Source organism: Hylaeus volcanicus, chromosome 4, assembly GCF_026283585.1.
Source record: "Hylaeus volcanicus isolate JK05 chromosome 4, UHH_iyHylVolc1.0_haploid, whole genome shotgun sequence".
Classification (NCBI taxonomy): domain Eukaryota; kingdom Metazoa; phylum Arthropoda; class Insecta; order Hymenoptera; family Colletidae; genus Hylaeus; species Hylaeus volcanicus.
In genome coordinates this window covers 3,809,549-3,823,292 of record NC_071979.1, presented here as the reverse complement: position 1 = coordinate 3,823,292, position 13,744 = coordinate 3,809,549, and the positions used below count along the sequence as shown (strand labels likewise).

Sequence of the window (13,744 nt, the reverse complement as noted above, 5' to 3'; positions counted from 1 at the left end):
GAAAATTGATTTTTACGAAAAATTGTACAGTGTTGTGCTCTCTTAAGGTGGGTGCATGATAAAAAGCAGTTATTGCAGTGTTTTTCTTGGACATTTACGAGCTTTTTTTGCAAGCGCCGAGATAATGATCCTCAACTATTTGCTCATTGAATATTATTAATATGATGGTTGATCGATAAACGAAGGATCCATTTAGTCAGTTTACAAAATTGGAAAATTACTATCGTCTGTTATTAGCGTATGTTTGATTAAAGAGAAAAGATGAAATATCCAAACACAACTTTCGATACGCGAAAGAGAAAAAAGACTCAACAGTTAATCGGTTAAAACTTAATGTTACGTACAACAATTTGTCTCACACAACTAAATTAACAATCAAGTTATTTCATTTGTATGAATGCTAAACAGTACTTTCAAAACATTAACGGAATGAACCCTTTGCACTCGAGAGCCGACTTACAGTCGCCACTGGGGGTTTTACGTTTCTATGTTTTTTGCGTATTCTTATATAATAGAATATAGTCACGGCCACGATTTTAATAGCTGTATATGTAATTCGTTTTAATTTGCACGTGTAGAGTGACGAGGGTTAATATCGAAAACTTTAATTTTCCAAGATGTAAAGATGCAAAGATGGTCTAGTGAGATTGTCGTCGTGTGCAAAGGGTAAATATTCGATATTATTGTACAAAGCAGGACAAGTTCCTTCGAACGGTGCGTTACGATTTTGTTCGAGGATTTTAATCCAGGCGCTGGGACAATCGTTTCTCGATTCACGTCTACAGGTTAGAGAATTTTAATTACAATCTTACGTGCCAGAATTTTCGAAGGCCGCATGGAACCACCTGCAATTATTTGCCAATATTGTCATATACTGCTCTCGACTTAATTCATCGGCGTCGAAAATGAAACTGATGGGGGAAAGTTTACGTGGCTCGAAATTCGATACATTTTCAGAGCGATCCGAATCCCGTAAAAATTGTAACTATTATCTGAACGTAGTTCGTATAAAAAGAAGCCATTACTTTTCATATGCAATCGTATATTTCGATATTTCTTTTAAATATATATTATAATTACGTATAATGTATATTTAAAAAATATGTTTCGCAATGCAGAAAATAATAACTTTCGCCGATGGATTAAATAACCGTCCCAAATCAATTCATTATCGACAAAAAATGTTGTCATCGCTGCCGCTGAGAGATGTTAACGCGCATCTCAACGCAAATATTTGATATTGCTTCTAAATATAAATCTCGATCCATTCCGCTGATAAAATTGTATCGACGACAAAATTGAAAGATGTAGAAGGTTTACGTCGTCGATATCGTAGAGTAGCCATTACTATTATTACACGGTAAAAAATTAATTGTCTTCCGGGTAGGTTTTCCGACAAGCAGAGCAAAAACATTAACACGTGTAAGTGCTACTTAATAGAAACTGTATGGTAGACGAGGAAAGTTTAGTAAAGGTTTGAATAGTGATAAGGTATAATTAATTTGTAAAAATAAAAGAAATAAAAGAGAAACTTTAATCCACATTTGGATTACGAGAGTTACTGGCGTGTCGTTCAAAAATAAAGTTACTCGAAGTATGTTTCTCAAAATATGCCGATCCATTCCGAGTAAATAAACTATTGTACTGGCAGCAGACATTAGAAGCGTGCTTCAAGGACGTCGATAAATCGTACTAGTCACGATTTGAAAACATGAAATTACAATGGAAGTACATGTAAGCAACCGAATACTTAATACTTTATTAATACGCGTCGAGTCTACGAACGGATAATTGTTCTTTCGGCACTTCTGGGAAACATAAAATCATGTTAACCCTTTATTTACTAGCGGGACTTATAAGTCCCGTCAATTTCCTCGTGGTGCCGCATTAATTAAACGCTTTGAAACCTATTGTGACTTTCAAGTCCGTTTCTATGAAGTTAGTTTTTAATTGTTGGATGGCAGCACAAGAGTTTGTTTGTTTGTTTTGGTTTTTTTTTTCTTTTTTTTTTCTTTCTTTCTTGTTAGAGACAACTCTATGAGATGATATCAGACAAAGATGGACATTTAAATTTTAAAAACTTTTAAGAAATTCAGTAAATAAAGAGTTGAACAAATCAAAAGTGTTGAAAGGGTCAGGACCAAAAGATTCTATAGAAGAGCAAATTTTCGTAAAATGTATAACATGGTAAGAGAACAGCGGTGTATTTTATTATGCATTCTATAGCACTCTGTAATTTGTTTTAAGAGAATTCTATGTATACACACGATAGCTGTATACTTACATACGACACACAACTTAATTCGTATAAAATTGTACGTATTATCGCAAGCAATGATCGGTAGTAATTGAACTACACGTCCAACAGAAATGTAACCTTGCTCCCTACGCTGACAGTGACATTTACGTTAACTTTTTTTCTGAGAAATAATAAGCTTTGCAAATACAGCGAATGTTATCTCTTCTTGGAGTGAAGCTCGCTGGAACTATATTCATATTGAAGTTTATGATGAACGACGAGAGAAAATAAAAACTTATAAGACCGAGATACTTTTAATTATGTTTCCATGACTCATTATAACCTTGAGTCACCAACGATCGCGTAATAGAGATAACACGAAGAAGTGGTGGGGATAACGACAAGACGCTTATGGAACAGATGCTGGAGTTAATTTGAATTGTAGTATAATTTAGTAGTTTAATGATTTGTTCCGATATGCTTTTCTTTGCTATTATTAGAACGCACAAAAATTGCAAAAAGCTCGGATCTAGTTTGATCCAATGTCAATGTACGTTGATGTTAGGGTGAACCAAAAGTTCGTGGGTTTTTTACGTTGTTTCAGTTTGTGCAATATTTGAAAGTCGTTAGAATTACTTTATACACAAGTGTTATACATGAAAAGCTCTTTCGTATTTAATTATCAGGTGCATTCATTTATTGATCGTTTAATTTTTTTTCGTTTCGGTAAAATCATGGAAAATTTGGAGATTTGAGTACTTTTACGTCACTACTGGAAGCAAGAGTTTAAAGTATAGTCGGTATTAATGACTTCGAAAAATTGCACAAACTGAAACAACATTAAAAACGCACGAAGTTTCGTTCATTCGTACGAACGGTTCATCCTAATATTACAGAAACATATTTCCCACGGAAAAAATAATTAAAATTCCTGCACAATTTTGCAATCCGAGATTTCGTATTGCAAGACGTAAGCAGTTAAAATTAATGCTAATTTCCACTTTCAAGTAATAATTTTTTGCACTACATACGGGTAACTGAATCGAATTGAACTTGCCAATAAAAATGAACATCTTTCGAAGATTACATTATTGGAAGAGAGATATAATTATCAACTTATTCCCATTCCGGCCACTGTTTAAAAATATTCAATTTTCCACATGCGACCTCCCATGCATGCCTTAATTTATATTCCACCTTCTATTTTGTACACCATTTGTATCATCATGTTAACCCTTAAATGGACAATGTTGTTTTTAAACAACATACTAAACATCACAGAAAAATTGACCTTCTTTTAATTTTTTGTTAATTTTGACAACTAGTTTTTATTTCTGAACGAATTTTGTACTTTTTTTAATGTTGGCACTATCCAATATTTTTATGCATTGAAAATAAGTTAATGTCAAATGTCACTTTGAAGAAAACTTTGAAAACGTGAAACAAAAATCGTCCATTTAAGGGTTAAACTGAAACATATCAGGAACAATCTATATCTAATAAACACATAAACAGAAACTTTAATTTTGATATCGTATGCGAGTATACAGCAGTCACTGTGTACAAAACACATTCGGTTAAACCAATTTTCCAGAGTTTTTATCGTCAAATTCGTCTTCTCTTTTCCCATACAAATTACGAGTGACTTCTGCGATAGACAATTCGCACATTCACGTTAGTCGATTTTAATATTTATATAAGTATCACTGCCGGCGACTATAATTAAGTAAAACTTATAAATAAATGTATACAAAATAAGATAACAATGTAATATTCAATTTCAATACGGTCATTTGCATTGGACAAAATAATTCTCTTGACATCGTGAAAATTATGTCCGGTACGATAAAATTTAACAAGAATACCGTTAAAGACTATACCAACGCGTAAGCTTCATCTAATTCTACTGAATTTTATTCACACTTAAGATATCTACTTTTTTCTCTGCAATTGTCATTCTATCGCTTCGAGTATATAACCGAAATCCGAGTTTAACCGAGACTTTTGTCCTTGAGAGTGATTTTGCTTCGCATTTGGAAAGAGTGAACAATAAACATATTGGGTTGTCCAGAAAGTTCGTGGCAATTTTTAAGAAAAATTCAAAGGCATATTTGAATTTCGATATATATTTATTGAATTATATAAATACCATTTTGTTCCACGACCTTTTTAAGGGATGCAGCCATGTTAATTGTTTTCAACCATTCCAATATAAACAGACGCGTACCACCTACCAAAAATCGGCACGGACTTTCCAGACAACCCAATATTACGTCGTTAACTGTGTCACAAATGCTCTCGAGATGTATTGGGTTGTCCAGAAAGTTCGTGGCAATTTTTAAGAAAAATCCAAAGGCATATTTGAATTTCGATATATATTTATTGAATTATATAAATACCATTTTGTTCCACGACCTTTTTAAGGGATGCACCCATGTTAATTGTTTTCAACCATTCCAATATAAACAGACGCGTACCACCTACCAAAAATCGGCACGGACTTTCCAGACAACCCAATATTACGTCGTTAACTGTGTAACAAATGCTCTCGAGATGTATTAGGTTGTCCCGAAAGTTTCTTTCGCGAGTTGCACTCAATTATTTCATGCGGTCGTGTTTATATAAATAGACAATCTAATTTCATAGATATTCATGTTGTAACAATAATGGAGCAAAATGAATCGTGCACAATTGAGTAACGTAACATAAAACATAAAATATCGTGCATCTATTACTTATTAATAAAGCGAAAGAAACTTTTGGGACAACCTAATACATTTTTCGGGAAACAATCGCGTTCGACGTTCACGTTTATCGTTGCACGAACATGCAGAAACCATAAGAAATGTACGCGTGTAAGTGTGCTACTCGAGTAATCGCATGCGGTAATGTAACGGGTAACGTAACTCATCGCGCTAATTAAACTTATTATAACTTACCCTAGAGAAGAACGAAAGTCCACTCTTCCAGTTGTTAGTATTGCGGTTGGCATGCGTTCGAAGAATGAAAATACGATTAAGTTAAAGTATGCGAATAAGAAATTTAGATGTCTTGGCCACGACTTTGTCCTTGAAATTACTGTGCTAGATTCGATCGCGCTACGAAAGTAATTGCAGAGGAAAGATTACAAAAGTCGGTTGTATACATTAATTTCAAAGACTGTTCGTGCCTTCGAGCCAAACTCCGCGAATTACGGCATTAACGCTGCTCGCCACATTAATTATTCACAAGCCGGCCAGACTGTTGATCGTAAAAAAAATCAATCAGACAATCAACTTTTTATCGGTTTATTTCGTATGCATCGGAATCATGACCTTCTTTACGCGAGTGACGTAGAATTATGCTGGGGAAATTGACCAGGATATCGAACCACGCGGAAAACTGACTTTATATGGTTATTATTTGATATTTAGTAATTTTTTTTTAGGGGAGGGGAGGGGGGGAGTCCACCCTCGAAGGCGTGAAAATCATAGCTGTATTCAACAATTTTTTGTTTTTAAATTATTAACTTTATACGAGATTTGTTTACTGGAGTTTATTATACATACACTGAATGATGAAAATATAATTTATTTTTATTTTTCGAATAAGATAGCAATGCTGGATGCTGGAGATTTCTAATGAATTTTTTTATTCAGGTTCAGTTAGACTTGAAATAAAAAACCAAGTATTCCCATTATCTACATAATATTGTGAAAATACCTACATAAGGATTTTTCGAAGTAACAATTTTTATAAGAATGGTGAACATTTGAAAAAAAATCTCACTTTTAGTACAAAATGTAGAGTTACGAATGTCTGCAGCAAGAAATGTTCTTAACTTATTCTAAAATTATGCACTTTCACAATATACAGTCGGAAGAACCGTATTCGTACAGCAAGTATTCGTACAGCAAACAATTAAAAATAAAATTAATAAGAAAAGAACTAAGAGGTTAACATTATAAATAATGAACTTGAATATACGCAAATTGTACTTTAAAAATATGTAGGAATGTTGGTTAATTATTTCTTTCCCTTAAAATTTATAATTAAAATAAATATATGAAGTTTTATTGTGAATTAGTTCCTGTACGAATACTTATTACACTGACTGTATATGTCGCGTAGAAAATTGAAATACTCTGTTTTTTTTTAATTTACGCCCAACTATACCCACGTACTGGTCCCAGCATCGCAAATTTTATTTAAAAGAAATAAATATAAATAATTTGTTCATTACATTCAATATACATATGTACAATAAATGCTAGCAAACAGATCTTCCATTAAGCGAATTGTTCGCGAAAAAATTGTCGAAGCGTGGTTTATTAATTAATTGTTCGTATAAAAAAATATTTCCAACGAATGTTGGAAACGTTTCAGAAAGAAGAATCCAACACATTCTTATCATACGAAATTGTATACTTTTTGTGGTAGCAGTTTAGAGAAAACAATAATCATCTGTATTTGTCGAGATGATACAGTTTTAATTGACGTTATGATTCATCCAATTTCAAAATCGTGAGTGTTCACTCAAAAGTATTAGTATTGGTGAAATAACCAAAACTGACATTCATCGCTACTATTGTATTTCCTAAAAGTAGAAACGCGCTAAGCATTCGGGAAATGTATTAATAATAATAATGAAAGGCTCATCAAAAAGAGAAGTTTATCTTGTATACTGTTCTATTTGAAACCTTTCCACTACCATTAAGAACTCTTTATCGCATCGCTAATATTTGCGTGAATCGATTAGAGCTGGATGTACTCCCTACATAATGATATGTACAAGTGGTTTCAATCGTTAAACCCCACTTGGTAATATATCGAACCAGCTGGACATATGCTATAATGATGATTAAGCGTTCATAAATAGCATATTAGGTGTGGTTGATTTTCAATGCATAATACTTTGACGCCATTTTTCAAGTTTGGTAACCAAAGGTAAAGAAAAAGATGTTCATCCGCTGTTACAATTTCAACAGTTTCATTTTCTTCTATTTCATTTAAAATACGTTGTTCAAAACATAAACAACATGCTTGCCAAAAGTTTTAAACTACGCGTACTATATGTTGACCGTATATTTTTATTTAATTTTTTTTTTTATCCAGAAGGTCAACTTTTAAATTAACAATGTCATTCATAAACGTATATTTTTCGTGTACTATCAAAATGCATATACATAAAGAAAGGAAAAATGTTTGATAAGGTTTTCTCTCGACTAAAAGAAAAGACTCGGTGGAACTTGTGTTTTGCCACGAGTCACGAATCGTTATACTCGAAAAAAAAAATTGTTGTATAAAACATACGCATATTCTCACGTTATGAGAGAAGTATGCAGATAGTTCAATTTATAAGAATATCATCCATATGAATTGTACATACTTGTACACGCTGGAACGAGGATGGACGTGTCAGCAATAATTTAATTTAAAATTAAACTGCACGGTACCATGTAACAGAAGTCGTTAAATTTAATTTACATTAACACTTTGCCGTCCGCATGTCTAATCGGGATTCTTTTGTTTCGCTCCGGCAATTGGCCGATAGCTTTACGTACGACACAGACTGTTTATAGTTTTCGCGAAACACTAACGTGGTGTTACCGGTCGGCATAGTATCGAAAGTAACAAGTAAAGTCACGATGACAGAGCTTCGTCGTTGTAAATATTTAAAATTATTTACCGACCTCTAATATTAATGATTTCACTCAAATCTATGGGAATTCATTAAATATAATTGCTTCGTCTTATACAATCTTCGAATTCATTAAAACGTTACTTCTTAACGTTCATAACAGCAAAGATTGCGATGCAATAAAAAATAAGATAATTCCAAATCTTAACTTCGATAAGAACTTCAACTCTCAACTGAAATATGCTGGAAAGATTCCAATTTGTTTTATGTTTTATTAAATAGTTTAGAAATTTTTGTCAAATCTGCCAAAGTAGTTGAAACTAATTGTTTAAATAACGAAAATTCATACGATAAAAATACATTCTACAATTTGTCTTACACCTTGTATAATAAAATCGATAAACGTATAAAACGTAATGCCTAACATGTAACATAAATTGATGATATAATTGAACCAAATTATCAAATGGTTGGAAAAATGCGTATTAGCGTAGTTTCTAACAAAAAAAGAGCAGTACACAATGTATATTTAATAAATATAATTTGTATGTGTAACACCTGATAATGGAAAGTGATGAATGGTAAATTTCTCATCGAGGACATACAAACTTTACACAATAATTATTCAAACTTGAACAATTTTAAAAGTAACTTTATTCGTCATAGACGTCTCCCATAAATATATCTCGAAACAACCTGCTGTTAACGCGCGATTATCAATTACTGGCACAGAACAATATAAAGTGTGCTAATACCTAAATTTCTCGTCAAATTCTCGATAAAGTAAAAGAATTTACTCCAACGAAATAACTCTGTCGACCTTGTAAACCTGTCGATAGAACGAGGAAAATGGAAGGTGATGATTTTTGTTCGTTTATTTTCGATCCAGACCAATTATACCACAGATGCAATTTATGCGTACGCGCGCAATTATAGAACTTGACGCCACCATTAACTCAAGTCTACTAACTCCAAGCTATCAGGTAACGTCCTTGCAACGCAAGCCGATATCATAAATAACTTCCAAGTGCCGTGAAGAGAATGAAAGAAGTATGGAAGGGACGTCGAAGAGCTGGCTTTGGTAGTGCTTGGAATAGCGCCTGTTAATTGCTGGAGTCTGCAATGCGTTGCATAATAATCCACAGCGCACAGGTAAGAGAACGCACCTGTGTAGGCTGACTTTTCGATTCACAGCCTGTTACGGAGCGTTAATTGTTTCTGCCTGTGGTCAATTCGCTTGGAATCGTTCATCGCCAGTTCTACGAAACATTCTGAGATGTTTAACAAAAATATTTTGCGTAGATTTAGCGGAATTCTTCGTCAAAAATGGCCAAAAACTATTTAAAAGAGTCTATTATTCTTTGTCTAGTTTTAATGCCAATATTGTGGTACTGTTGAATTTATGAAGTGAAATTACTGCAGGTTAATTTGTAAGAGAACTATCTGAGATAAATACTAACTTCAACCTTCCAAACTAATTGGTTAAAAGTCCCCAAAAAAAACTAAATAAACTAATATGCTTTTAAAAAATTGTCGGTTTTTTTATTTCTGATAATCCGAGTAGCAGTGGTCATCGCAAAATACCTCTCAAAAAATGTCTTCCAAGATATCGACTCCATCTACCGTAATGTTCACTATTTTTGCATAAAAAAATTTACTCAAGTTTCATCGAAATAAACAAAACTTAAAGTTCCTCTTTAAAAAATTCTCAAAGATTTGAACTCTTGAGAGTTTTGAACTCTCCTAGTTAGGCATACATTTTAATTAACACGTTGAAATTTTAATTCAGCATTGTTCATTACCGTACGTCTAACGTATGATCCAAATAAGTATCGCTGAGGTAATTAGCGTACGAATACAAATGTTTATTACAATGAGACATTTCTTCATTTTCTTTTTATAAACTTCACTAGTCATTTATGCCTCTACGTATAGTTTCAGAATACTCTTACCCAGTTGATATCTTACGTCATAGATTGACACATTTGTCTCGTAGGTGAACGCATTCAGGTGATAAGTATTATCTCTGGCACTGTACGTTACAAATCAAATCCACTATAAGTACAACTGCATTGTAAGAACACGTTGGCCTTTAGTTAACTTGACAAACCACTTTAAGCACATTGAGCTGGAGATTGTTTTTTTTTCCTTTCTCTTTTTGTAGAAAGAAATGGTGATCAAAATAAAAATCGATTCTCTTCTATCGACGTTTCAATTACCATTTTTATTCATTCAAAGCAACTGTTACTTACTTAGTAATTCTTATTATGAAAAGGAATAGTCAGATCAAAATGCAAATTAGTACTTATGTATGTTTTTAAGTACGGTTTAACGATATCATTTTTCTTTCTATCTCTTCGCAAACGAAGATATTCATTTATGGAGTGAACGACACAAATTCTCCGCGCTGTTATGGGGAAGTCTGGGTATTTTAGATAATAAATCAATTGTCTGTTTAAAGATTCAAGTCCATAAAACATTCCGAAAATATTGTAAAATTTGGAGAATCGATAATGTTGTAGAACCGAACTAAATTTTCTGCATATTTTAGCTCTGTACGCTTAAACAATGATCTCCTTCAGGGATGAATTTGTTACAGCGAAAATAACTTGATTTAATTTTTTATTTTATATCGATAGTAATTCGTTATATAAGTCAATAATATATACAGAATTATTATAATATTCGTTATATAAGTCAATAATATATACAGAATTATTGACTTATATAACGAATTACTATCGATATAAAATAAAAAATTAAATCAAGTTATTTTCGCTGTAACAAATTCATCCCTGATGGAGATCATTGTTTAAGCGTACAGAGTTAAAATATGCAGAAAATTTAGTTCGGTTCTACAACATTATCGATTCTCCAAATTTTACAATATTTTCGGAATGTTTTATGGACGTGAATCTTTAAACAGACAATTGATTTATTATCTAAAATACCCAGACTTCCCCATAACAGCGCGGAGAATTTGTGTCGTTCACTCTATAAATGAATATCTTCGTTTGCGAAGAGATAGAAAGAATAACACCGAGGCGCGACAGACACTCGGGATTCATATTACTCATGACTCAAACGCATGACCTCTTTTAAAGGGTTAATAAGAACCAGGGAAAGAGCAGAATCTCGTACGCAAGTTTTGATACGAGACGATAGGAATGAACTGGAACACTGGTCGCAAACCGACTAACATTGAGGTAGTTCGTCTACCGAACTGCTTTTTTTTTTTACGATACTCTCTTAACACGTTGATCGCCACGTCACCCATATATGGGTGACAGTGCTTTTCACTGAAAAACGAAAACTATTAATTCTGAAAGTTAAGTGTGATAGAAAATGAATTTAAATGAAATACTTGAATTTTGATGAAGTTACGAAACTAAGTACCAAAATAAATCTTTCATTATGCAGTTTCCAAAAGTCTGTAAACATAATTAAATCGCAGTAGAAATTTTCAAGAGTATTAGTCTGGCAGCGAACGTGTTAAAAGCTGACGTCGGCGAATGATTCATTGCAAGATCCGGATCAACCAACGAACTCTCTCGATCGAAAATATTTCTGACGCTTCGACGAAAATAAACGAAACATATTCAATGCAAAAAGATATAACAGTAGTTGGATAAACGATGGTAAATCATCGAAACGCGATAATGTGTTCGATCTTGTAAAAATATTAAATTGTGCAGCTCTAATAAAAGTATGGCAACTCGCTATTGATCGTTAATAGTTGATACGATTATGAGTGGACGGCTCAACTCGTTCATAGCAAGCATAATAAGATAAAAATTTGGATTATAAAATGATTTTCGCAACGAACGAACTAAAATTAAACCGTGCGATGAAGTAAACGTCACGAATAAATTGCTATCGTTGATTTCATTCATAATCTAATACTCGAATAAAAGCTTTCCCACGTCTGCTTAACAATACACGCAATTTACATCCCTGCAATTACAAACACCAAAGACGGAGAATTAACACAATTTCTAATCTGTTAATCTGTTCGCTAATAAATCTGATGTTTCTTTTATAGAATTAATTTCCTAAGATTTGTAGAGAATATCCACGTAGTACATTAATTATAATAACTGTATAAATAATAAGGTAATAATTTGTAATTTGAAATAGCTATTACTCCAAATGAAAAAAAGAATTTCTTACAATAAATTCTTTCTGTTGCATGTTGTTACTTTTGAAATAAAATAATAACGAAATAATGTATAATTTGAAATAGCTATTACTCCAAATGAATTTCTTAAAAGGTTTCGGAAACATTTCTTACAATAAATTCTTTCTGTTGCATGTTGTTACTTTTGAAATAAAATAATAACGAAATAACGTATAATTTGAAATAGCTATTACTCCAAATGAAAAAAAGAATTTCTAACAATAAATTCTTTCTGTTGCATGTTGTTACTTTTTAAATAAAATAATAACGAAATAACGTATAATTTGAAATAGCTATTACTCCAAATGAAAAAAAGAATTTCTAACAATAAATTCTTTCTGTTGCATGTTGTTACTGTTGAAATAAAATAATAACGAAATAATGTATAATTTGAAATAGCTATTACTCCAAATGAATTTCTTAAAAGGTTTCGGAAACATTTCTTACAATAAAAAATTCTTTCTGTTGCATATAACATTTCTTTCATGAAATTTAAGAGAAAAAGAAAAAAAAACGAAAGAATTCGTAATTTTAAATAGCTATTACTTCGAATAAATTGATATTATTTTTATTCGTAGATGACTTTATTGAAAACAACTGTCCAAAGTAAATTATTTCAAACAGTTGTTTCTTATTTTCATTTGAATAAAAATTAGCTCGGATCTGTTCCCACTGACTACGAAGGCCAGTATCACGCTTGGCGAGGTCGGTGCGGTGATAAAGATGACCCGTCTTTAGGATAAAGTGAACGGATGGACGCTTTTCTCGTTTCCTGAAATGGCGTCTATGCAATGAATCATCCCGCGTTATTTTCATGCGATTGACGTAACATACCCGACTGGGGCTGTTAATAAAGCAATATGCCTCCGAGATAATCCGTACAGAGAGGCCGTGCTGGTTTTCCACAATTTTTCTCGTTTATCGCGCTCGTAACGCGAACGCGATAAAGCAGGCTAACTGCTAAGGAACAATTTACGGCGTCTCCGCGCTTCAACGTCGCTATTTACTTTACGAAACACTTAAAGGACAACGTCATCGGTATCGCTTGGAAACGCCAAGATAACTCAAACGAGATACCAACCACTTCGCCAAGGAAGCATAATTTCTGAACGATATTTGCACTGCGACGATTGCTCTGCGGATTATGATCAAACTAACTCGAGTACAATGTAAGCAGACACCGAGAAAAGCGGGAACGGATGTACCAACTTGATGCGAGAATAAAACAAGATTCATCGAGGTGTTCAGCATCGACGGTGAACTCGAAACATTTTTTATTTAAAAAAAAATTATTTCTCAATGGACACATACTGTGTGGATGATATGTAACACTTAACACTTTATTTACCGGGAGCCTGTTTATAGGCTTTTTAATTGCAGTATTTAGTTATTCGAATTTATTTACTGTGTCGATGGTTGTCTACGAATAATGTTCCGTGTTTAGTAACAGACTTGGCCTTAAATATACCTAGTAACAGTATGTAGGAATTATTGTCAGCCTAGATTTGCATATGCTACTGTAGAAAATTCTTTTTGGAATTAAAGTCTGCTTCTAAATAGCCCGGTAGATAAAGTGTTAAAAAAGAAAAGATTGTTCCACGATCGTTTATGCGACACGTACGTTTTTGTGAACAAACGGTTCCAACATCCAGAAAAAATGTAAAACTCATGAAATTTATGAGTTCAAAAAAGACAATTAAAGGACAAT

The 13,744-nt window shown here is 32.9% G+C and overlaps 1 protein-coding gene across 5 annotated transcripts in view; it reads right to left on the bottom strand.

Moving 5' to 3' along the window:
* LOC128875705 (moesin/ezrin/radixin homolog 1) overlaps window positions 1-13,744 on the bottom strand; it is a 37,728-nt gene that overhangs the window by 10,623 nt on the left and 13,361 nt on the right. For 2 of the 5 annotated variants that reach the window (XM_054121528.1, XM_054121527.1), the window contains one exon: window positions 813-845. The exons of 2 other annotated variants lie outside the window; for them this stretch is intronic. In XM_054121528.1, coding sequence (XP_053977503.1) covers window positions 813-845 — 33 coding nt within the window. Of the gene's footprint in view, window positions 1-812; window positions 846-13,744 lie in introns of those variants that run through there. One more of the 5 variants, XM_054121531.1, reaches the window with a different exon arrangement.